Source organism: Hypoxylon trugodes, assembly GCF_022578975.1.
Source record: "Hypoxylon trugodes strain CBS 135444 unplaced genomic scaffold F4822scaffold_9, whole genome shotgun sequence".
NCBI lineage: Eukaryota > Fungi > Ascomycota > Sordariomycetes > Xylariales > Hypoxylaceae > Hypoxylon > Hypoxylon trugodes.
The window spans coordinates 1,392,301-1,415,278 of record NW_026250024.1 but is presented as its reverse complement, the minus strand read 5'-3'; the positions used below and the strand labels follow the sequence as shown (position 1 = coordinate 1,415,278).

The 22,978-nt window shown below is 47.0% G+C and overlaps 11 protein-coding genes across 11 annotated transcripts; 8 read left to right on the top strand and 3 right to left on the bottom strand.

Moving 5' to 3' along the window:
* Positions 1 to 346: 346 nt before the first annotated feature.
* F4822DRAFT_416281 (DNA-directed RNA polymerase II subunit RPB9) lies at positions 347 to 2,110 on the top strand. The gene is made up of 3 exons (XM_051459332.1): positions 347 to 907; positions 1,653 to 1,742; positions 1,803 to 2,110. Exons 1-3 carry the CDS (start codon positions 653 to 655, stop codon positions 1,845 to 1,847), a joined length of 390 nt encoding a protein of 129 aa, XP_051310573.1. The 5' UTR covers positions 347 to 652; the 3' UTR covers positions 1,848 to 2,110.
* On the bottom strand, positions 2,103 to 3,441 carry F4822DRAFT_416276 (50S ribosomal protein L14). Its single transcript, XM_051459331.1, has 3 exons — positions 3,036 to 3,441; positions 2,883 to 2,967; positions 2,103 to 2,782 (listed from the first exon to the last, which is right to left on the bottom strand). Exons 1-3 carry the CDS (start codon positions 3,048 to 3,050, stop codon positions 2,487 to 2,489), a joined length of 396 nt encoding a protein of 131 aa, XP_051310572.1. The 5' UTR covers positions 3,051 to 3,441; the 3' UTR covers positions 2,103 to 2,486.
* A 570-nt stretch (positions 3,442 to 4,011) lies between these two features.
* On the top strand, positions 4,012 to 7,219 carry F4822DRAFT_373463 (uncharacterized protein). The gene is made up of 2 exons (XM_051456296.1): positions 4,012 to 4,431; positions 4,504 to 7,219. The coding sequence occupies exons 1-2, from the start codon at positions 4,336 to 4,338 to the stop codon at positions 6,517 to 6,519; spliced, it is 2,112 nt and encodes a 703-aa protein (XP_051310571.1). The 5' UTR covers positions 4,012 to 4,335; the 3' UTR covers positions 6,520 to 7,219.
* A 1-nt stretch (position 7,220) lies between these two features.
* On the top strand, positions 7,221 to 8,375 carry F4822DRAFT_373464 (carbohydrate-binding module family 50 protein). Its single transcript, XM_051456297.1, has one exon. The coding sequence runs from the start codon at positions 7,529 to 7,531 to the stop codon at positions 8,051 to 8,053; it is 525 nt and encodes a 174-aa protein (XP_051310570.1). The 5' UTR covers positions 7,221 to 7,528; the 3' UTR covers positions 8,054 to 8,375.
* F4822DRAFT_373525 (short chain dehydrogenase) lies at positions 8,255 to 9,594 on the bottom strand. The gene is made up of 4 exons (XM_051456299.1): positions 9,517 to 9,594; positions 9,382 to 9,463; positions 8,723 to 9,331; positions 8,255 to 8,674 (listed from the first exon to the last, which is right to left on the bottom strand). The coding sequence occupies exons 2-4, from the start codon at positions 9,443 to 9,445 to the stop codon at positions 8,457 to 8,459; spliced, it is 891 nt and encodes a 296-aa protein (XP_051310569.1). The 5' UTR covers positions 9,446 to 9,463; positions 9,517 to 9,594; the 3' UTR covers positions 8,255 to 8,456.
* A 1,100-nt stretch (positions 9,595 to 10,694) lies between these two features.
* On the bottom strand, positions 10,695 to 11,249 carry F4822DRAFT_433334 (uncharacterized protein; the record flags this gene model as incomplete). Its single annotated transcript, XM_051461820.1, has 1 exon — positions 10,695 to 11,249. The coding sequence occupies one exon, from the start codon at positions 11,247 to 11,249 to the stop codon at positions 10,695 to 10,697; it is 555 nt and encodes a 184-aa protein (XP_051310568.1).
* A 114-nt stretch (positions 11,250 to 11,363) lies between these two features.
* Positions 11,364 to 11,977, top strand: F4822DRAFT_433333 (uncharacterized protein; the record flags this gene model as incomplete). The annotated part of the gene is made up of 4 exons (XM_051461819.1): positions 11,364 to 11,397; positions 11,474 to 11,580; positions 11,667 to 11,824; positions 11,968 to 11,977. The coding sequence occupies 4 exons, from the start codon at positions 11,364 to 11,366 to the stop codon at positions 11,975 to 11,977; spliced, it is 309 nt and encodes a 102-aa protein (XP_051310567.1).
* Positions 11,978 to 12,305: 328 nt separating this feature from the next.
* On the top strand, positions 12,306 to 13,882 carry F4822DRAFT_373475 (uncharacterized protein). The gene has a single exon (XM_051456298.1). The coding sequence runs from the start codon at positions 12,687 to 12,689 to the stop codon at positions 13,584 to 13,586; it is 900 nt and encodes a 299-aa protein (XP_051310566.1). The 5' UTR covers positions 12,306 to 12,686; the 3' UTR covers positions 13,587 to 13,882.
* A 1,079-nt stretch (positions 13,883 to 14,961) lies between these two features.
* F4822DRAFT_433331 (marvel domain-containing protein) lies at positions 14,962 to 15,635 on the top strand (the record flags this gene model as incomplete). The annotated part of the gene is made up of 3 exons (XM_051461818.1): positions 14,962 to 15,000; positions 15,071 to 15,292; positions 15,351 to 15,635. 3 exons carry the CDS (start codon positions 14,962 to 14,964, stop codon positions 15,633 to 15,635), a joined length of 546 nt encoding a protein of 181 aa, XP_051310565.1.
* Positions 15,636 to 18,020: 2,385 nt separating this feature from the next.
* On the top strand, positions 18,021 to 18,982 carry F4822DRAFT_433330 (Ca2+ regulator and membrane fusion protein Fig1-domain-containing protein; the record flags this gene model as incomplete). The annotated part of the gene is made up of 4 exons (XM_051461817.1): positions 18,021 to 18,045; positions 18,106 to 18,165; positions 18,223 to 18,333; positions 18,384 to 18,982. 4 exons carry the CDS (start codon positions 18,021 to 18,023, stop codon positions 18,980 to 18,982), a joined length of 795 nt encoding a protein of 264 aa, XP_051310564.1.
* Positions 18,983 to 19,359: 377 nt separating this feature from the next.
* F4822DRAFT_373405 (glycoside hydrolase family 3 protein) lies at positions 19,360 to 22,773 on the top strand. Its single transcript, XM_051456294.1, has 6 exons — positions 19,360 to 20,040; positions 20,099 to 20,413; positions 20,471 to 20,628; positions 20,695 to 21,089; positions 21,140 to 21,542; positions 21,594 to 22,773. The coding sequence occupies exons 1-6, from the start codon at positions 19,938 to 19,940 to the stop codon at positions 22,524 to 22,526; spliced, it is 2,307 nt and encodes a 768-aa protein (XP_051310563.1). The 5' UTR covers positions 19,360 to 19,937; the 3' UTR covers positions 22,527 to 22,773.
* Positions 22,774 to 22,978: the final 205 nt, after the last annotated feature.

Here is a 22,978-nt window from a genome sequence, read left to right as displayed (position 1 = left end):
AGCAAGCCTCGAAGCTTGTTTGGCGGAATTGGATCGAATACCTTGGCCAAGGTAAGTACCGTACCTGACCTTAGGTAAGTGCGATCACGAGGGTCCTATTAGTTGTGCGGGGCAACGTGACAACGGAATGGGATGAAACGCGGGGTGACAAATTTACACTGTACATATGTATTTTGATCTATGAAAAATACTTTGACTATGTTACTTTAATGAGTGGCTCCTGCTGTATCTGCAAAACCTTACTCATACTGTATGGTAGCTTAATAATTAGACTCACCAATCAGCAAACTTTCCTTCAAATATTGTGTCCCATGCCAAAGTGACTAACCAAATTCATGGGTACGTAGGTACTTTCTCCAATCTTCCTCTGCCTTTCTCATCTTAAGCTTTCTTCAAAATCATCAACGCCAAACATCAACTCTCTCCTTTCCTTTCAATTATTCAACTTCGATCTTGAACAACCACAACTCCATTGTTCACTCCGGCATCGGTTTCTCGCATCTATACATAACGCGCAGGTTTTCGGTGAATCTAGAAGAAGCCAATAATCTCGACCTACTTTCATTAACCTTCCTCAGGACTTTCATCTTGTGGCAACTTGCGATCGCTTCATATCGGAACTCACCGTCACAAAAATAATCCACAAAACACAATGTCGTCGCCTATGCCTAGCAACGACGGGGATGCCCCCAAGAACGCTCAGGAGCAAATCACTTTCCGTTTCTGCTCTGAGTGTTCCAATATGTTGTACCCTAAGGAAGACGAGGACGCCCACAAGCTTCAGTTCACCTGCCGTACATGCCAATACACCGAAGAGGCTACTTCCTCTTGCGTTTTCCGTAATGTTATGAACAATGCGGCCGGCGAGACTGCAGGTGTCACTCAAGATGTTGGATCGGATCCTACGGTTCGTAACGATGTTTCCTCTACTCAGGCTTCTTCCACTACCTCTGCCCCTGCCCCTGCCCCTGCCCCCACCAACACCTCTGCCGATAATTCCCTGGCTATCTGTCTGAGATGTGGCGTGACCCTCCTTCATTGTGATTGGTGTAAAGACCCTGCAACCGTCGAGGAATACAACCACTTTGTCGCACATCATCCGGATTTCGCTGCCACCAGAGCTATGGGTTACATACAAGCCGCGAACTTTTTGAACGCTCAGGACGACGACGGCAAAGCTATCTGGGCTGATCGATTTGCTTCATGCAAAGGCTTGGGCGTTCCGGACCTCTCACAAGATTCTCTCGCTGCTTATCTTCCCATGGATTATTGCCTATCTGAAGACGCGGATCCTCCCGAGACGTACGATGACCCCCCGGAAGATGGCTGGCACTGAAATGATGTCGCCTTTTTGCCCGCGACGACAAGAACAAGCATCTAGGAACCCACCAAACAATAGTAATTTCATGCACACGAGAGAGGTTACTCCGAGATGCTTGTTATACCTTTTGAGATTAGGCGGTTTCTTTCAGACATTTGAGCGTTCTACTTTATACCCCTTTGTCGCGCGCAGACAGGTAGCCAGACAGACAGCAACATAGCACAATCGTTCAAGCATTTCCTCAACACAAAGCACCCAGCTTCCCGGGGGAACATGCGTTGTATGTACTCTCTTGCTGAGCTTGGTGCTGACGTTTCGTACTTCCATTTAGCTCCCTCGATCTAACAAAACTTGTCCTAGCTGTGGACACGATGAGGCCGTCTTCTTCCAGTCCCAACAACGAAGTGCGGAAACCGGCATGGTTAGTATCGTCCTTCATGTCTTAGCACCTGAGACTTAGTGTCTAATTAATCATTAATAGAAACTGTTTTTCGTCTGCTGCCAATGCGGTGAGATCTTCCAATAGATTCGTCGTTTCAGCTCATGACGATGGCGATGGCCGGGTAGCAAGACATATGCAGGGACTTTTTGATACGACCGGTGAGGTCACCTAGGTCACCCAGGGTATTGCATGGAGTCGGCGTTTGAGAGGGTTCTAGGATGGTCCTTAGAATGACTGGCTCTGGTCATTTCCAAACAAGAAATCGGACGTCCTGATTTGAGGATTAGCATTTACATTAATACGATATACTGAGTTTCGCATCACAAAGTTTCACTTCATGGTTGTACTTGCTTGATCTATTGTGCAGCTGTAGTCACTTCATGACGACTGATATACCTAGAATGCAACCGTGTTACGAGTACAAGTGAGAAGCATGTTAGGAACGTATAGTAGTACCGTGGGGATTTTGTAGATTCGATCGCCAGAATAGTCCACGATCCTGGACATCGGGCACAAGCTAATGGCTAGAACGCCGATACACCCTCTCAATGCCTGTTACATGCGCGCTTGGTATGGTACATGAGTCGTACAATTTCTATCCGTCGATATTCATCCGCATTCCCCAATTCTATTTAGAACTTCGAGAATATCATATACGGCATTGACACGTCGTGTTTTAATATGTGCAAGTACTTAAATATTTCCTCCTACTATGTATATCGTTTATGCGTGAGCTGGTGCCATGCTCAATATCTTGCTCCAACCTCGTCTCCTTAATTCAGACCCTACCACGCCGTTCACACGTGTGCCGACAGGGTCTCCGGCCTTGTTGACAAGGACGCATGCGTTGTCACCGAAACGGACGACGCTGCCGTCGGGTCGCTGGACTTGTTTTCGGGTACGGACGATGATCGCGTGTCGGATGTCGCCGCGCTTGACTTTATTCGTGGCCGAGGCTGTACTCATACCGGCGTCGCTGGCACCGCGCTGTTTTTGAACGATGGCTACTATTCTGTCACCTGTGCGAAGAGAGTATATGGTCAGTTCGGTGACTGGCCTCGGAACGGAAAGACGACTGATTATTCGGTCGGTCGGATTGGGGGCGGGATCTAAGCCTACCGATGGTCGCAGCTCTTTTCTGGCCGATAACGAGGGCGCATTCGACTAAGGCGGCGCCCGAATTGTCGATGCAATTAAGCATCGTCTACATTTTCACCACCTCCACGTTAATCCACGAACAATATTATAGCTTCGGGCGGTATTGTATATTACCTTGAGTTGAATCATCTTGTCTGGTTCGCACCCCCAGTATAGGGCCCCCAATCCCGACTAATGCAATGCGAAGGTGTGAGAAAGAAGTGGTGACAGCGTGGGGGATTCTAGTTTTAGTTTGAGGTTGAAATTTCGAGGCTCTGTCAATCAAGAAAAAAAAGGTCTAAGGCTGATGTGCAGTGGGGTAATCTGATTGGTCATTGCTATTAAGGCCCCTGAACCCGGATTAGATCGATTGTCCTGACCCCTTGCTTGGGGCTTACCGTAATAGGATCGTGTAGTGCGTACCTACCTAGGTAATTCAATTTAATGTGAAAGATTAGGTGGGCTGCGTTGCCCGGACGGCCCGGAGACTCTTTTCGGAAACACTGGACACATTTCTAATTGTGGCTGTAGTGGCTCAGCTCCCTCCCGAATTGATCGACTGATTGCATCACATCACCTAGAATAGCTAGAACTTAGAATCTTAGACCCACGGCCTGGTTGACCTGCCACCCTCTTTTTTCCCACTTTTTGCGCTTTCACTCTCACTTTGCGCTCATTCAAACATTACGGGGCCGCGCGCCGGCACTTTCACCCACAAGACTCGATGGAGTAATAACATTGCGTCCTATTCTTTCTTTGTTTCTGTTTTCTCATTTTGTTTCCTAGATCCGATTAATTTTTGCAAATAGTTAGAGGTTTTCCAATTTGCCCAGTCTTCAAGCATTTTGCATTCTATTTAATCGAATAAATCTACCCCGGACAATCAATACCAAACCATAGACATATTCATATCGTTGTGCTATGGCCCCTTTTTAGTATCAATGGGACTTGCCGTGATCAAAGGGCTTCATATAATTTCTTCTCCCTTCTCACCTCCTTCCCCATCTTCTTCAATGTTATCTGCCTACCCCGTCGCAACCTCCGCATGACGATATATATCATAAGATTCAACCATCTCACTTCATCCGCTTATGACGACGAACCTTAAAAGGCATTGATAATCCGGTGTGTTGGCTCTCGGAGGCACCTCTCATCTTCAACTCCGCCTTCCTGGCCTGCATTTCAGCCCCGAGCACACCACACTGCAGCTCGCCTCACTTGCATCTTACTCGCATAGAAAAAGTCAGACGTTTTTTTTAGGGTCATTGAAAGACTAGAAGACTTGTAAATATCACTGTCGCTGGTCCAACTTTACCTTCAAGCTTTTTTTCACAACAATTCTTCGAACGTAGTCGCATTCACTAGCCTCGTATACTACCCCCTTATTTACTTAACAGCTTTTACCCGGCTCAGCTGGGCAAAGCTGCCTATCACGATGCCCAACCCATCTACCGCTTTGAAAAAGCAGCAGATTACTTTGGCACAACTATCATCGTACGACGATATATTAACGGACGCATTAGTCGATCATGTGAGTAGCGAGACCCATCTCAGCGTCCAGAGTTCGTCTTGTGCTACAGGAGATGACTAACCCCTACGTAAGGTGTACTACTGGACAACTATACCGAAGAATCGCCCTTCCTATCATCCCTCGCGGGGTGTAAAAGAAGAGGAAATTGCAAAAATAATTCAAACGCACCTCGTTGTCGACCCGAATATCGAAACGGCCGAGTCTAAACTCCTTGCGACAGATGGATTGCGCAAGTTTCACGATGCACTGAGAACGCCCAAGGAGAAGGATGACTTCCGGGCTCATCTTCGCCGATATATGCAAATTTACCTTCCCGATTGTCCCTTCGAAGTTGGTTCGACAAATCGCTACACGATCGTAACTCACGAGGCTGCTATAACCGCACGCAGGTATATCAAGAGGGGGCAACCAATCAAATACCTCTCGGGAATCCAGGTGTTGATTACGGAGAAGGAAGAGAAGGAACTTTCGAAAAGGAAGAAGGATTTCAGTATTGTTGTGAGTGCGAGGAATAAATGCGCCAGCTTATTTATGGGGCCCGCACGATTCGCAAACCACGATTGCGAAGCGAATGCGCGCTTGATGATTACTGGCCAAGCAGGAATTGAAATCATCGCAGCGCGTGACATCGACGTAGGGGATGAGATCACGGTCACATATTCCGAGAACTATTTCGGCACGGATAACTGCGAATGTCTATGCAAATCTTGTGAAGACAATTTGGTGAATGGGTGGGCTCCGGCTGATGGCACTGTTGCCGTTAAGAAGAGTATCGAAGCAACTTCTATGGAGGGATATTCATTACGGCATAGAAGACGAGACGACAGTTGTGCGTCCGCTTCTCGAACTCCTTCAGTCACTCCTGATATCCGACCAAGAATTTTGAAGACACGATCCAAGACACTGAAAATGGACTCTGAAAGGGGGTCTAGTTTTGGGTCCCCGGCTCCCCAAGGTATTTTGCGCCAGAAGCGGAAGCGGGAATTTGAATCGCTGCAATCGCCACCAGTCACTCCAGATAAAAAGTTGAAATCGCTGCAATACGAAGAAATTCAGGTTGCATCAGTTCCCCCAAGCCTGACTAGAAGAAGCAGCGATGAAGATTCGTCTAGCGCGCACTCTTCTCAAAGCGGAAGCGCAGACATGGTTTTAACAGATGTAACAACACCCGAAGAAGACATCAAGGAGCCTATCATGCAGTCGCCGACATTAACACCGATGAAATTACCAACAACTTCACTAAAACGGGAGGACTCTGAAACATCTTCACTTTCTGAGATTTCACTTACTCCTTCGATCGACGACAGCGAGGCTCAAGATTCAATCGCAGTAGCGCCTTTACCCACGATTGAAAGCATAACTCAACCTGATGATACGATCGCAAGTTCTCAGATGTCGAGTGAGGCTGATGAGTCGTCAGCAGATATTATTGCTCTTCCACCGCCAGTCAACCCTGTCAATCCCATCTCTAGCACAACAGAAGTAATAGTCTCGACATTAACAGCAACCGAGTTATCAATTTCTACAGAGGACTCTAGTCCTAAACGAGGTCGTCCAAGGGGTAGGCCGCCGAAGGGCGAGCAATCACCTTCCAGCCCTACAATTGAAGAGTCTAATGCTCCTATCCGTATTCGAACTCCGGGAGATTATACGCTTACCCCGGTGCTTCTCTCCGAGCCTAACACTGCTTGGATACACTGCACTGTATGTAGTGAACCGTTTGTGCAACAAAATGCATACTACACCCGCAGCTCTTGTCCACGATGTGAGCGTCACTCAAAGTTGTATGGTTACCAATGGCCTAAAACCGAGAAGGAGGGCAAGCATGATAAAGAGGAGCGTGTCCTGGATCATCGCACGGTCCATCGATTCTTAACGGCAGAAGATGAAGCAAAGATCCGGGGACGAAGATTCCTACCTTCTGGCTCTATCAGCGAGACGCCAGAGAAGAGACCGAGGGGTCGACCTCGAAGAGCATATGGCGATCCCGGTTTCGACGATGAGTTACAAGACGATCAAAACGACGAACTTAATAGCATTAGACGCAGCACAAGAAGGCGGCAGCTAAGTCTCAAAGCTGCTAGCTAGTATATACATATTTGAGACGGCTGTCGAAAGGGTATTAATTAGGTTTTATTCCTTGTGGAAATCCGACAGCCTTTCCATCAATCAACTATGATGGAAATTTGTAACATGTTGAGATTCCTCAAGCATTTCCACGGCGTTCTGTGTCATAGCGTCTGCATTATTCATGTGTTCCAGCTTCGATTGTATACTAGCAATATAGTTATTATATACTATCAAAATACACTGCAGCGTAACTGTTCAAACAATCTCTTATCTGAGTGATCCTATTGCTACCAATCAATTGGTCGTTCGCTAATATCTCAATTTCCAAGTCTGCAAATAATATTTTAGACTAGAAAATAGAGTCTTTGAATCTAGTTCTTGGATTGTTACCCTAAACGTGACCTACTAGCAGCCTAGGTCTTGTGTCTCGTGACACGTACAATTTCCTCAAATTACCAAAAATAAATAGAAATAATTCCGATAAAGTTGACAATGGTCATAGAATGAGAATCGACCTGTCATTAAATTTCCACTAAGTTTATACGTCTTCACAAACAATTGAAAGTGAAGACTCAAATCGACGTGTATGAGGATTCAGGAGAACCATCAACCACGGCGTGACGTCAACCCCCCGCGTTTAAGTATCCAATAGTGGGCAGGTACAGCTGTTCCAGTGCTTCTCAGGGGCAGATTGGCGGCCTCCTCTTGAAACAAACTCTTAACCAACTAACTGAATTAACTGGATCCATCCCGTATTTGTCGTATAACACCGTACGATCCTACTGCCACTATTGCTGCTGCTGCTGCTGCCGATTAACGCCTAACTATTTTCCTTTTTAACTTTCCATCTACTGAACTATTGCCGTTTATTCATTTCATCTATTCTATTTTACCATTTTTCATATCAATCTAAGCGACAAGCCTTTTCTTAGCTTGAACGCCAAACGCTACCTAGTCTTAGCTATATAGCAGCCAAAGTCGCTAGCTTCACTTACTTCATACACCAATCTCCACAAGACTAATCAAGATGGGCCGTTGGTCACAGTACGACGAAGACGAAGAACGCCTGCCTGAGGGTATGCAACGTATTGGCTACGATGCCGACACCCAGACCTACACGTTCCGCGATGCCGACGGTACCATCTGGGAGAGCGCTCCCGGCAACCGGTACGGCCAACTCCACCGTGCCAATGCAACCATCCCACCTTACGGAGACGATACACACGATGCTACCGACCCCCTACATTCTACCTCGAACAAACCTAGCACCTCGTGGCGACACGAAATGATGCCTCTGCTTAACTGGTTCTTGCTGGTTGGCTTGTTTCTTCTCTTCGTCTTCTGGGTCATCGGCGGTACTACATTCACCAAGCGGGTCGACCCGGTCACTTGCAAGGAGGACAGCAGTCCGTACAAGATCAAGTCAGGCGACAGCTGCTGGGCCATTGCCGAGGGACATCATATTCCACTTGAGTCTCTTTTGCACGAAAACCATGGCCTTGACTGCGATAAGTTGGCTGTTGGTGGCACCATCTGTATCCCAAGGGTCTAGATTGCTCAGCTACACCAAGGGTCGTAGGGTCTTTCCATCGCTCTAGGGTCCTGAACACAACCGCGACACGCACTCTTGAACTATGGACCAGGATCCAATCGTATGCGTCCTAATGTATGCAAATGTGTACAAGTAGCTGCGCTATTCCAACCCATTCGAAACACACTTCCTATCACGAATATATTTCGGCCGCTACCTTGATTGATCTATTTAAACGACAGAATGTGTCACTTTCTAAATAATCTGTACAATCTCCAGCTATCTAGGCCCTAGACGGTAATACAAGTATTGCTCCTAGGGAGCCCTTACCAATGAATGAAATCCACCGAGGTGCTTATGTCCAAACCAAAGCACTAGAGACAAAGCTATCGGCGTCGACCACGACAGTGATCAGTTACCTGCCCTAATAGTCGGCCAGAACCGTCGATACCTTGCCGCCATCGTGCAGAAGGATCATTCCGTTACAGAAACTACCTGCCCTGCTGGCTAGATAAAGAATGGTCCCACCCATATCATCGTCGCTGCCAAACTTTCTAGCCGGGATAAATCTAGGGTCATTTGGAGCCTCTTTAGAAGGGTCACGTCCTGATATCAATACGTCGGCCATCTCGGAAGGGTACACTACGAAATTATCAGCCCTGTTCTATCCGAATAACTTATCGAACTTACACCCTGGGCAAATCGCATTAACTCGGATGCTGTGCTGGGCAAGGTTCGAACTTGCCATTTTGGCCAAGTGGACGAGCGCGTGTTTGCTTATGCCGTAGCCCAGAGGAGCATATGGGAACCGGGCGAAGGCCGAGACGCTGCTAGTGATGATAATCTGACTCTGGATTGATGGGGCGTCGCTACCTTTCTTGTCTGGAGCCCCAAATCCTCCATTTAAAGACCTCTTGTTACCCTCATCAAGAAGCTCCAGGAATGCGAGGAAGGAGAATAATGTTCCGGTTACATTGAGGCGAAAGGTGTCTGTGAATTCCTCCATAGAAGCATCTTCGAACAATTGCTTCCGAAGCTCCTTGACGGGCAGGTTGTTCCAAGCTTTCCTAGGACCGTACGTGCCTGAGTTAGCGATAAACAAGTTAACGTATCCGATATCTTTGGTTATAAAGTCGACGGCCGATTGGAGGGAGGCTTTCTCGGTGATATCGCATTGGACGGGGACAAAACATGGTTGTGAGGCTGCAGCTTTTTCGAGCACTTCCCGTCGCCGCCCGAGGATATACACTTTCTTTGCACCAGCTCCCGCCAACGCCTTGGCCATCGTGAGACCGATTCCTATGCACAAGTTAGAAGCAGCCAGGCAGTTCAGGAAGGAAATACCACACCAGATCCACCGCCGGTAATGACGGCTACGATCCCCTCGACGCGAAATAGTCTAGACGTATCCATTTTGAAATGCTTAGTCCACTGTGTTGTTAAGTCAGAGAGCGTGACGGTCAGCGGTGGAGATTCAGAGTGACAAAAGTTTTCAATTAAATATGTTCTACAACTGGAGATACACAAAGTCCGCAATGTAGGGGATGTCCGTGGAAAGCAAGTTCAGTATCAACGCTACAGGGTGCATAAAGTAATTTATATATATTCGATTCTATTTATGTGAAAAATAGAAGTTCGGATCGTGACCGGCGAAGATGCCTAGCTATCGGAACGCGTAGCCCTTACTCGTCTCCACGACCGCATTTCCTCCTGGACATAATGGATTGCGCGCATAGGATCGTACATAGTAGGTGCATGCGAGATAGTCCGATACTCCGTCTGCAAGCGTGATAGGACCGGGAACCGGTTGATGACGCCGGTCGCCACATCGAGGGGAAGCAGGCGTATTTCATAAATGGTATTATTCATCTATCACCGAACGTATCGTCAAATCGGACTATTATAGCGCCGGGTAGCCTACTCCAGAATAATTGTCCTACTTCATCGAGTTGAGCCGAATACGGGCGGCGGCGCTTCTTATGCGGGACTGTTGATTTTGACCACATATACCTTAGGCTCGGGATGCTGGTTAGTATAAGTTATAACGGTCAACTCTGAAATCATATCGAAGAATTGCCCCGCGCTTCTGTCATCGTCAACATTCCGTTTGCTTAAAGGGTATGACTGGATTTCGTGATTGGGACGCTGCTTTATGGCGTCTTCGGGTTTTTAGGCTCGGCCGAGTTACCGTGACGAATCAAGTGGCTTGAGATTATGAATAATAGAGAAAATCATGGAGTTCGCCGAAAGTGACAGTTCCGACGGCAGCAGCTAGGAGAATGGCACGTCGGTTAGCCCGAACGCACCATGATTCTGCATAGCTTTGGTGAGAGAGCGCATCATGGGCCAGGCAGACACGGCGATTGTAAGGCCTTGTGGGAATTCATTTCTAAAGGAAAAACCATAACATCCTCTCTACTTCTTCGTCAAGAAGCCATGGCGCTTAGGTATCCATAACCTAGCAGGCCAATGTGCAAGCCCCTTCAATACATATCTACACTCCGCGAAGAGAGGCAAGAAATCAACCTACGCTAACAGCGCCGATGACGTTGTGGCCCGCGTGGCGTACGTGTACAGCCAAATTCGGAAGACAATATAATGCCCTCAACTCCGACGAGATGGTCCGAGACAATGCGAACACACAAAAACCTAACAAATTCAATTACCCTGCTCGCAGTTCGGACGTTCCGAGCCATAGAAGCGGCATTTTCAGCATAAGATGTGCATTTATTCTTAACAATTTCGTTCGTGAGGTGCGAATATGGGACACATATGAAACGCGACGCCCGGGCCAAACAGCCTGCCGTCGTCCGAAGCACGTCGCAGATCCTAAGATCTCGGGTTGAATGGCGACAGCGTACGGCGAAAAGTCCATTGGCTCAGACGGTCTAGAGATTGTCGATCGCACGCCAAGAGCATTTCCGGCTGAAAGGCACGGCGTCTTTCGAAGGTCAATTCGTGTCGACTTTCGTGGTGGGTTCGCCGCATCATTCATCGTAAGGCCTCCACGGGCCCCGCCAACGAACTCAAGTCGCGTTTGATCTCCGTGAGGGTTTGATCCCGGAATCGAATCAGCGAGCATCACCAGTTCATCGGACGAGAAGAATACCTGTATATAGGGACAGGAAAGGGTAGAATAGAAAAGTACAAATAGATGCGTAATTCCCCAGATGAATGGCATCATGAAGATCCATCTGACAATACAATCGTTCTCCATCTTTCGCTTCTACATTCATTGTACAAACTATTCCCCACGACCTGGTGTCGCTCGTTTTATATTCAACTAGTACATATATCCTTGTATTTATTTTATCCACTCTTTACCGTCAAAATGGTTCGCGTCAGTGTCGCTGCATTCCTGGCTTGTAAGTTGAGACATATTTTCCGATGAATCACATATCTCCGAGTCACTGGCGAAGTTAACTCGTTTATGTTGCACAGTCGCCCTTACTGCTTTCGCCCAAGTCACGCCCAACAACGCCGGAGCTAAGAACGTCGGCCAGGGCAATGGGCAGCAATTCATTACCGGAGGTTGTGTATCGGATGCCGTAAGTGGACCGCTATATATAGAAACACCGGCGCCGGATGCCGTGTCGATATATCCTTGGTCGTTAATTGCTAACGGGGCAAATAGGACTGCTCATCGGCGTGCTGTGCCGAAGTCCAAACTACTGGCCTCGGAGTCTGCTCTGCGGAGGCCGCATCAAACCAGAACGGCAAACTCGGCTGCGGCTTTGTCGACCCGAATGCTGCCCAGACTATCGCTGATGCTGAGGCTCAGGTTGAGAAGCAGTACGTATTGCGGTGTTTTTCTTATTTGTTGTTTCATCCCATTTCGGATGTGATACCTACCAAACCCGTGGGGTGTCACACGAGCTTCTTGAAACGGTGAAATAGGAAAACAAGAATATTTGCTAATTTTGAATTGTGAATAGGGGTTTCTAAACGATGCGACAGCTTAGAACCATAGAATCATGGTTGATGGACCATCCTTGAGGTCATCATGCGGGCTACCCGTCGACTAAACACCGTCTTCAATACGAAGCACATATAGCAATGAAACAAAATCAAGCTCCGACGTTACGAAATAAAACAATCAGTGAATGTATACCATCTTCGGTTTAGAGTCTCTTTGATACGAGAACTCCATGTGGTATTTTCCATTGTGACTTTGTCTTATGTTAATTGCAAGTGTAGATTTCCTTTAAATTTACCCGTCGCTTCACCCTATTCAATATCATGCTTAGGTAGGTAGGATATGTACCTGATTAATCTTTTGTAACAATGCAAGCAGCGTGGCGAGCTTGAAGTACCAGTGACGTGGTCGCAGGTGGGTGGTCGTTATAAGGGTTTATTGATTGGATTGTCGCAATCTGATAAGTTCTTATTCGATCACTGTTATTGTTGCCCATACAATTAAATGATTTCCCCTCCACAACATCACAACGGCATTGTCAGGCGCAAAACATTGTTCAACATCTTTATGCCTTACGTATAGATTGTTTCGACACAAAAAGAACCTTTGAGCTCTTGGACTTGACAACGAACAATCCTTCTATTTTTCCGGCATCGACGACAATACAAATGACGGCCAGGGACCCATGTGCAGCGACATCTTGTGACAACTCTGAAGTTGGATAAAGATTTAGTAGTCATGGCGAACGTTCAACGAAGCAACTATCTCCCCTACATTCAACAACACCTCGACCGTCAAGGCGAACCAGATGGAGTATGTTTGGAGATCGCATGTGGAATTTGCCAGGAGCGAAAACTCGACATTTCACAGAGCGCGAGAGGATACACTTCGTTGGATAGCCCCATGACACAGCAATTTGGGCCATACCAACACCTTCACAACTACATTAAACATGGCATTGAGCGAACCGTCGCACTTCCGTGCGGCCACGTTTTCGGCGACCGGTGTATCAGAGACCTCCAAACACGCGACATAGACCTTTCATGTCCGTCATGCGGTTACCGGATGACTTACCAAGGGTGCAATCACCCCATCGCTCCAGCCGGGATCCCACTTGACGGCAACAAACCCATAAGGGACACCTTTCCCCTAACAATACCCGAGGGCGGAGACGATCCCAAGCAATGTCTCGAGTGTAGATGGAAGATGATTAAGGCCAGTACAAGATACACCGTCGCAGACGAGTGCGTCTTATGCCGACAGCGAGTCCTGGCCAATGTGCCATTGGACGCGTCGGGACATCGCGTCCATCGGGAACAACACCTTAACTTCGGGCTGCGACGTAATTTCAGCGATATTGTCACACAAGTCTGGCCTGAATTTATCACGCGCGAAACGGAAGAATCGGCGATCAAGACACAAGCGGAAAGCGAGCGACGTCAAGCCCACGTGTCATTACTCAACACCATAGTTTTATCAGAGATGGATGACACCGTCTGGTACCGAAGCAAGGCGATTAAGGGTAGCCTTCTTACTAAGGAACAGTCGAGGAAGCACACACGGGGACTGGCGAATCTTGAACAGACGCTACTAAGTTGGTTGATGTGCGCTTCAAGGGAACCGCGGCGGATGTGGTAGATTTTTTGAAATTAAATGGCGATACTGGTTATTGTTTCGGGATATGGCGTTTAGCATCTAATGATTAGTTTAATGTTTGCGGGTTGTAGATATATTGTAGCAGTGTACAGAGACGAGATAACGATAGCTTCAAAAAATAAAATAAAAAATGGAAAACAATCTAGCAATCAGCTTCTAAGTGAACTATCCGCTGCTGAGAAAATATGATGTAAAGCTAACTTCTACATCAAGTAAGTGACCCGGTTGTATACCGCGGCAACTCAAACCAGCCCCAGCCCTACGTGCCCACTTTCACTTTCAATCCTCATTGCTCTTTCGATTGTCTTGTTCCTTTGTTGCATTGTTGCAATGTAACTTGAGTCATTTGAGTCATATCCCGCAAGGGTCTCAAGGAATCTAGGACTTTTTCTTTTCTTGGTCTATCTGCGCCAATGCGGCGGGCCGCAGCAGGATAAATTGTGATTCGTCGAATTATACTAGCCCTTGTTGAGGAGAACTTGTCTCGAGTTATATCGGTGGCTTAAGAGGAAGAATATCGCCCTATTGATGTGCAGAGTGCTTCGCCTAAATCTCCTGATAACGTTATGATCATCTAACTAAGCCACACTCTTAAGCTACAGATCTCCCCGCAGTTCCAAAATTGGAAAGAAATAAGAACTATACAGATTTGTGGATAGCACAGCTCCACCGGCTCCATCTCAGCCCTGAAGATTAGATTTTCATAGCCCCCAAATTCAACAAGTTTTACCATCAGTAAACCATTTCGCACGTACGATATTGGAAGAATAGCAGCTAACATGATCCCATAATGCTAGTTAATAGAAATTTTTTGTGGTCTCAAGCTGGGTTTCAAAGTCGGATTCCCATCCTCCGGAATCCTTCACTAAGTCAAAAGCCTCAGCCTCTAACGGTCTTGTGCTACCCTTAAGTTTAGACGGCGGGTTTCGAGAACCGTTGTTTGATGTTACAGAATAGAAAATAAGATGCAGTAGATTGCTGTGCCACACCTGTCATTGGCCTAGGTAGGTCCCTAGGTTATCGCTATTTGCCGCCGGGGTAGCACCGTACATATAAGGGTAGCGAGCAAAGACGAGGAGTCAAACCCTAGGCAACCGTGTTGTCCTGCCTGACCGAGCCTAACGTAAGGTTACCATTGGCCTTTCTGCAGAGAGCTATATGAACCCCAGGTCGGTAGCAACTATATTTTTACTTTGTTCTCTCTTTCTGTGATTTCTGAACTTGATTCATCGAACCAATCCATAGCTGCATCCTTCTCCCACACATATCTAGGCAGCTATCCTACCCAAGATATCAACTACAACTACCCACATCACCTTTCAACACATCTAGCAATCGTCCTCATCATCACATCACGATGTTGAAGATCGCGACTTTTGCTGTGAGAGGCCTGCTGGTAAGTAACAGGAAAAAAAAAAACCTATTGTTTTTATCCACTATGTAACCATCGTGCTAACCATTCCCAGCTCCTCTTCAGCGCAGTGGTACTAGGTCTCTCCGTCACCCTTGCCAAACAGCAAGTAGTCGGCTCGCCTCCCTCAGAGACGTCATTCGGAAGCTTCTGTGGCGCTTTTGGTATCCTGATCTCACTCATTGGTCTCGGTGGCCTATTCATCGACAAGATTCCTCCAGTAGCATTGATGGCCGTTGATGGCCTTGCCTCGGCTCTCTACCTCGCTGGTGCTATTGTAAGCCACTCTCTCGTCATTGAGCTTAAGCATTGATACTAACCATCACGCCTCATAGGCCCTGACTGTCGCACTGAAATCGGTCCCCAATTGCACCGATAATGATGACTACAACAAGTTCCAGCGATACCAGAACAAACTCATCAACGGCGGATGTCAGGACGTCGCCGGGAGCCCCGTCTGCCCCGGCGCCAGAGACGACAATGTGCTCAAGGGTCGTTGCCAGCGCGTGCAAGCCGACTACGTGTTCGAGTACCTCGCTTTCATCTTCGGTGTCGGCATGGTCGGCCTATCATTCTTCTTGAACCGAAGCGGAGGTAGCCGAACTGCTGCCTACGTTTAAATCAAAAATCGTCTACTACTTGTCATCGCCAAACTATCTACCGTACTTAATGAGGGTCGGTCGTTACTAATGAGGTTATTTGGGGTCTTGCTTATGCATATAAGGAGGAGGAATTGCTAGGAATTGGTTATTATGAGGTGCCTCGCACTCTGGATGGGACTGTTGTTAATAATGAATATGGAGCTTCGGCGTCACTCTCGTATTGGGAGGTATCATACGGTTTTTAGGTAGTTACCAAAGAATCTAAAGCTTACCTAGATTCCAAAATACATGCGATTCGTTAATATCTCGTTTTCGGACATCGTGGTTTAAATGTGAACATAAGTCACCTATCCCCAGGAGTATTGGGCCCCCAAGTTTAGATGGCTGGGGAACCTGTCTATTATCCTGCTATGTAGGATTCATTTTCTTGAAACGATGAGATTTGACGTCAGGGTAGTAGTAAGAGCCCTTAATCTCGCAGCAGCCTAGCTAGGTCGCATTGGCTTCTTTGCTACCAACAAGATATATCAGTAATCCATGATAAAAGCCGTTCGCTATATGATTGCGGCTTATAAATCAAGGTATTGTGGTGAACTTAGATTAGGTACTCAATGACTCTCATAATCCATCAGTTATTTTAACTTACCTACATATGTAGGTATGTGTCACAAGGAAAAAGCCCTTCATCCGAGTAAGTACCTAGGTGCCCAAGTAAATTCATTATCGTGGTGGCTTCTATTAGACCGAAATCTGCATATCGTGGCGTTCACAAGCGCCGTTGACTGGTCCGGAATGTCTTTCTTACCCCCCTTCTTCTCGCGGATTCTTTTTATCTCTCCCAGCTCCGAAATACAAACTCTTCTTCGTCTATTAACTCCAAACTCCTAGTAGTCTTTCTAATACGTCATTCATATCATTAGGGGATGCGAGTTGAACAGATGGCGGGCTTCCGGAGTCCCAGGTTTAGTTGACGATAGCTTGGACTCGAAATTTCTTAACTCCTTGTGCATTCGTTGTTTATGACCAGCCATTTCCCAGTCGGTAATACTGTGCAACTTTTCGGATGTGCCCCGCATCCCGCTGTACCTCATTCGATATCTTCCGGCGTGAACGGAATGGCTCGATCCTCTGAAACAATACAGGACCGTACTTGGTCCAATTTCCCGGCGATCTCTCGAAGCCAATTCTGTACAACACGATCTAAATGCCTTGCACAATTACCTGCAAATTGCCTTGGGCTATTCGAAGGTTCCTAAAAGTCCTAAAATGCCACCGCCACATCTCAACAACGACTGGCCAGTAATCAGACCATGAGCACGTGCGAGGAGTGAACTAGTGCCTATATCTTTCCTAGTCGGAGCAGTGCAAGGAACGGGCTTTATTCTGTCTGATTCTACATGCCGGGGGTATGGAATATGATTATGCCTGGCAAACGGCAATGCCTAGGTAGAGCCGCCGGCGCGATACGCAATTTGTAAATGGTACATGGCTAATAAAAAATCGTAGGAGATAAGCGCTCCCAAACCAACACGGCCTTTATCAATTTGCTCTGAATTATCGTCTGTATTTACGAGCGCTGATGCTTACACCTACGTTCCGTAGCTTCGGGACAATTCGGCGCTTAGCGCTAAGGATGCGAACGACGAAAAACCTCACCAACTTGACAGTTTTCCATATTTAAGCGCGGGCTCGGGACGGTTGGAAACAAAGTGTTTGTCGGGCCGAGTCGGAAAACTATCAATCAACATTCGTTGCGGCAGGGATGGCGACGACACTTATCTACCTTGGGTAAGTACGCTTGGCCACGAAGCGGTCTTGAACAAGATATAATTGTAAATACCTAGTCAAGATGGTCTCGTGGGTATGAACAAGTGTGCGGCGAGGCTGAGAATATATAGCACAGGCTTCCTCGTTAACCGCCGAAATCGAGAATCGTCGCGAGACGCCCAAAAGAACCCGTACAATAGCATCTAGGTCATCGCTGAGGCCATCTTCATTTCGTTAGCACGTGCGAAGTTTTTGCACTGATATCCAACATGAGCCGCTAGCTGGGATGGTTGTTGAAGTGTGCCAATGAATTGCTTTAATCCGTCGGTCGACGAGTCGGACTGCCCTGGACGAACTATACCAACAATTTTCACGAACAGCCATCTCTTAGGTTGAATCCGCGATCATGGATAACCTTAAGATGATTGGTTATTATGACAGTTCCAATACAACGAATATTCAACCAGGATGAGGGACGATGGACAATATAAATACCTATATCTAAATCACTATTTGCATTCAGCAGTCAAACCCGTAGTATTATCATAATCGTCGACGAATTTATATAAAAATCAAAACATCCGGCGAATACAGACCTAGGTGGATAATAATTGTCTAAGACATTAAGCTGACGGAATGGCCCTCGCTAGTCGAGCCTTTAGTAAGTCTATGAATTCCTTTCCCCCCTCCTGGTTGAATTTATCATCCCTAACATTACTAGATCGTGTGGAAACCAGATTCGTTGCGTATATTATAATAGCAGTTTTGTTTCTATTTTATGGTTAGTTCATCTACCTAACCTGATGTACCTACACTTCCGACTAACTGACGATAAAAGTCCTTGTCTTGACGGGTTGTCTGTCAACTTCGCCGGGAGTACCAGACCTTTTTGTGGTTAAACTACAAGCAAAGCAAGTCAAAGATGTTGAAGTGCGAGTTGGATATTATGGTATGTGATCTACTACATATTTACAATCCAGGGGTTGACAGGACGTCTAGGAATGTGTATCACTAAAGCGGGTGGTGGCTTGTCTTGTCTTGCAACATACACGCGATCGCCAGACACACTTAACGATCTTTTCCTATCGAACTTGACCAACACACCCAATGATGGGGTCGTGAAAGGACTTCTAGTCCAAGCGAATATCATCCAAAACAAAATATTCTACGCATTACTAGCTGCATCGGGCGTTCTGTTCCTTCTTAGTGTCGTATCAATGTTGCTTGTTAAGCGGTACATGAAGAGTCCTAAGCCTAATGCAGTACCACAGCAGAAGCGATTCAGGTCCATCATGCATTTCTTTCGTCAATATGCCTTTGGCCTCGCGATAGCCGCGGCGTTTTCTACGACGCAAGCTACCGGCGCATTGGATTTTGCGACAATTTCAATGCCTGATTCTGATTCAAATATACTTATTAGCGGTGGAAAGGCTGTTCAAGGGTTGCAATGGGCAATCGTCGCTCTATTGTGCTTGGTTCACTTAGCGACCTCTTCTATGTTCAACGCAGGCAGCGGCGGTCCTTCAGGAGATATGGGAGGCTTTCCGCCGTCACTTCCGCCTGGTGGAGGTATGATGCCGCCTCCACCTCGACTATAAGATGGCGTAACATCTTTTGGCGGACTGGGGGAGGAGTCAATAATAACTATGGGCCGGCATCACTGCATCTGAACTTCTAATTGAAATCAAACTGCTACAACAAAAATATTCCTGGTAGAAGCTATTCTCACGAATCCGACGACGACATGCTGGACAGCATACAGCATGTAATGTATTACTATGGGGCCATTAGATTGTATCTTTATCTAAAATATAATAACGATGGGGTTGCATAACTTGATTGTTTACGTGCATTCGCTCGCACGCCGCTTTCGCACCTCCGTTTCGTTGATGTCTCTTCGCCAATCGGCCAAGTGAAGGCACGCAAAGAAGTCCGCTATGGCTACAGCTACTAGAGATTTTAGCTGCCGTCTTGGTCTAATATTTGCCGATTGAGTGGCGACATTGATACCTATGACGCTAGATACTTGTGATGATGATTGATAAGGGGTAATGGTGACTATTGTGCACTGAAATGGTATTCTGACATTGTGTATTTACCATTTGTAATGAAATTACCTACCTCTTATCATCCGACTATCTATCGGTCTCTCGTCATTATACTTTTGAGGGGTTCCTTGCGCGACACAACTGGGGAATTGCCTAATATATGTTGTCGGTAAATGTTACACAAACGTTGGTGTCTCCGTTCACGATGCGCCAACCGCGTGGTTATTCAAGTAATCTTACGTTAGTTAATGACCGGCAGCTCGGGAAGAGGACCCGGAGCGGTGAATACTGCTAGAATCTGACATCGCATTGGTCGATTTGTCAAGTGGAATTGTAGCGTCATTGGATCCATGTCATCCATGTCATGCAAGCATCCAGGGTCTATGGAAGCAAATGAAGCAAATAAAACATGGGCCTCCGCATTGGAGAAAAAGATTACGATTTAGACCCTCTAAATATTATGTAGAGAGAGGCTCCCTCGGACTCTAAGGCCTATGCGCGCAACATGGCTATCACGTTGTCTTTTTTGGTAGCGGCCCTGTTCGCATCGCCGCTAGGTGCATCAGATGCTTCAAGTTACGCGCGGTCGCCGCCGGTTTACCCGTCTCGTGAGTTTATTTTCGTTTCAAAAGCCGCGCTGGGTCGGTTACTGACACGCATCGATAGCGCCGGGGAAAGGAGTGGGTATATGGGCCGACGCGTACTACAGCGCACAGGACCTCGTAGGCCAGATGACCTTGGAAGAGAAAGTTAACATCACACGTGGTTTCACCGTCACTGATAACGTCTGCGCTGGTAACACCGGAACTGTACCACGGCTAGGATGGCCAGGCATGTGCCTACATGACGCTGGAAACGGAGTCAGGGCAACCGATTTGGTCAATTCGTACCCGTCGGCAATCCATGTCGGCGCAAGTTGGGACAAGAACTTAACATACGAGAGAGCCTTTTACATGGGAAAGGAGTTTAAGGCTAAAGGCAGTAAGTAACTCACGAGGAAGCCTGCGTTTTAGAGCCAGATATCTTACACCTCCTCAGTTAATGTTATCCTCGGTCCTAATGCCGGGCCGTTGGGGAGGAGTCCCTTAGGTGGTCGGAATTGGGAGGGCTTTTCTGTCGATCCGTACCTGTCCGGCCAGTTAAACGCGGAGACAATCGTTGGGCACCAAGATGCTGGCGTAATTGCGAACATAAAGGTACCTAATCAATCTCATTTCCCGATTATCTCCGATTAAGGGGTAGGTACTGATCGCTATGGGCAGCACTTTATCGCCAATGAGCAGGAAACATACAGACGACCATATTTCGGGGTCGAAGCTATCTCGGCGAACGTGGATGATAAGACGCTTCACGAATTCTACCTATGGCCTTTTATGGATGGCGTCAGGGCTGGTGTAGCCTCGGTCATGTGTTCTTACAACCGAATTAATAACACGTACGGGTGCGAAAACAGCAAACTCCTGAATGGTATTCTCAAAACTGAGCTTTCATTTGATGGTTTTGTGCTTCTTGATTGGAACGCTCGGCATAACCTCGATAGCGCAAATGCTGGACTGGATATGCTCATGCCCGGAGGAGGGTCTTGGGGCGACAACTTGACTCAAGCCATTCATAATGGATCTGTTAATGACGACAGAATCACGGACATGGCTACAAGGTAAGAAAATCCTATGGTGAACTCACCGATGCCCCGCTTAACAGAATCAGAATCCTCGCAGCATGGCATCTAGTAGGCCAAAACGACACTAGCTTCCCAACGCCAGGAATTGGTATGAAGAACCTCACCGAACCACATGAGCAAGTTGATGCCCGTATCCCCGAGTCGAAGCCTACGATTCTAGAGGGTGCAATCGCTGGACATGTCCTAGTGAAGAATGATGGTGCCTTGCCCTTCAAGGAGAACCCGAGAATGCTATCCGTTTATGGTTACGATGCCACTGTTCCCGATACGAAGAATACGGATGTCCTCTTCCAGCTAGGGTATACATCTTCCCAGGAAATGGGCCAGGCAGTTCTGGGAACAGAACAGCATTTTGACCAGGCTGCAAAGGGGGGCACAATTGTCACAGGAGGCAGAGCTGGTGCTAACGCGCCGGCTTATATCGACGATGTAAGATTCCTATCGGGAAAACTCTTTGGATCATACTGATTAAGTTCGCAGCCATTGAGCGCTATCCAATATAGAGCGAAATCCGACGGTACTTGGGTTAATTGGGATTTAACCTCATCCAACCCTGATGTGAATACTGCGTCGGATGCATGCTTAGTTTTCATTAACGCGATTTCAACCGAAGGTTGGGATAGGGAAGGGCTCCACGATGACTTTAGTGATGGGCTTGTCCTGAACGTCGCATCTAAATGTGCCAACACCATCGTCGTAATCCATGTTGCAGGTGTCCGCCTAGTTGACCAATGGATCGACCATCCTAACGTTACTGCGACTGTCATTGCTCATTTACCAGGTCAAGATAGCGGGGAGGCTTTGGTGAAGCTTCTCTACGGCGAAGCGGTGTTCTCTGGAAAGCTCCCTTACACGCTAGCTAAGAACGAAAGCGACTATGCAGTCTACGCTCAGTGTGGCCGTGGACCATCCAATACGACGGACCCCCAATGCGATTTTACTGAAGGGGTCTACGTCGACTATCGTCACTTCGACGAGAAGAACATCACCCCACGTTACGAATTTGGCTACGGGTTATCGTACACGACGTTCAACTACTCTTCTCTGTTGATTGAGACGCTAGATACCAAGTTGGGATCGGGAGGTCCCATTACTTCGAGCAGCGATGAAAAATTGTGGGAGTTTGTCGCTACAGTGAATGCGACGATCACCAATACGGGCGAAATAGGGGGTGGGGAAGTAGCGCAGCTTTACCTAGGTATTCCAAACAGCCCCCCAAAGCAATTACGCGGCTTCGAGAAATCCGTGCTCCCTCCAGGGGAGTCAGCTGAAGTCATTTTTCAATTGACGAGGCGCGATTTCAGTGTGTGGGATGTCATCGCCCAGGGTTGGACCGTACAGGAGGGCGAGTACGCCATTTATGTAGGAGCCAGTAGTCGGGATATCAGATTAACAGGTAGTATCGCGGTTTAGTGGACAGCGATACACCACGATCTAGATACCCCGGAGACTCAGTTCACGATGTCGCTTTAATTCTTCACGCACTATATCCATAGTAATGCATTCACAAGTTGGCACTTGACCTTCATCGAAAGCATTTGAGGGAGCCTCAAAGGTACGACTATAGTAGGTAACTAGCAGGTGCCTAGCAATTAATCAATAAGCATAGCACCCATATCTTTGAATTTAACTGAAGGGCCAAAGCCTTTGTCTCATTCAATCCACAATCACATGTCAATAAACATTGTCAATGTGTTTATCTTTCTTTTGTTGATCACAGACATCTCTAGTGTTCATCAAAGGCACTATTGTATGGTGATTGAGAAGGACAATATATCATTAGCGTTATGTCCTTACAAAATTGCATTATACTACTTTAAATCAACTTTAATCCTAGAAAAACTTACTGCGAACCTAGATTTTTA

Coding starts and splice junctions, on each gene's coding strand:
- F4822DRAFT_416281 (XM_051459332.1), top strand. CDS start 653: ATGTCGTCGCCTATGCCTAGCAACGACGGGGATGCCCCCAAGAACGCT. Junction 908..1,652: donor ATGTTGGATCGGATCCTACG/GTTCGTAACGAT, acceptor ACTTCCATTTAG/CTCCCTCGATCTAACAAAAC. Junction 1,743..1,802: donor GAAGTGCGGAAACCGGCATG/GTTAGTATCGTC, acceptor AATCATTAATAG/AAACTGTTTTTCGTCTGCTG.
- F4822DRAFT_416276 (XM_051459331.1), bottom strand. Junction 2,783..2,882: donor GAAAAGAGCTGCGACCATCG/GTAGGCTTAGAT, acceptor CTCTTCGCACAG/GTGACAGAATAGTAGCCATC.
- F4822DRAFT_373463 (XM_051456296.1), top strand. CDS start 4,336: ATGCCCAACCCATCTACCGCTTTGAAAAAGCAGCAGATTACTTTGGCA. Junction 4,432..4,503: donor CGGACGCATTAGTCGATCAT/GTGAGTAGCGAG, acceptor CCCCTACGTAAG/GTGTACTACTGGACAACTAT.
- F4822DRAFT_373464 (XM_051456297.1), top strand. CDS start 7,529: ATGGGCCGTTGGTCACAGTACGACGAAGACGAAGAACGCCTGCCTGAG.
- F4822DRAFT_373525 (XM_051456299.1), bottom strand. CDS start 9,445: ATGGATACGTCTAGACTATTTCGCGTCGAGGGGATCGTAGCCGTCATT. Junction 9,332..9,381: donor CATTACCGGCGGTGGATCTG/GTGTGGTATTTC, acceptor ACTTGTGCATAG/GAATCGGTCTCACGATGGCC. Junction 8,675..8,722: donor TAATGCGATTTGCCCAGGGT/GTAAGTTCGATA, acceptor ATAATTTCGTAG/TGTACCCTTCCGAGATGGCC.
- F4822DRAFT_373475 (XM_051456298.1), top strand. CDS start 12,687: ATGGCGAACGTTCAACGAAGCAACTATCTCCCCTACATTCAACAACAC.
- F4822DRAFT_373405 (XM_051456294.1), top strand. CDS start 19,938: ATGGCTATCACGTTGTCTTTTTTGGTAGCGGCCCTGTTCGCATCGCCG. Junction 21,090..21,139: donor ATCACGGACATGGCTACAAG/GTAAGAAAATCC, acceptor TAACAGAATCAG/AATCCTCGCAGCATGGCATC. Junction 21,543..21,593: donor CGCCGGCTTATATCGACGAT/GTAAGATTCCTA, acceptor TTAAGTTCGCAG/CCATTGAGCGCTATCCAATA.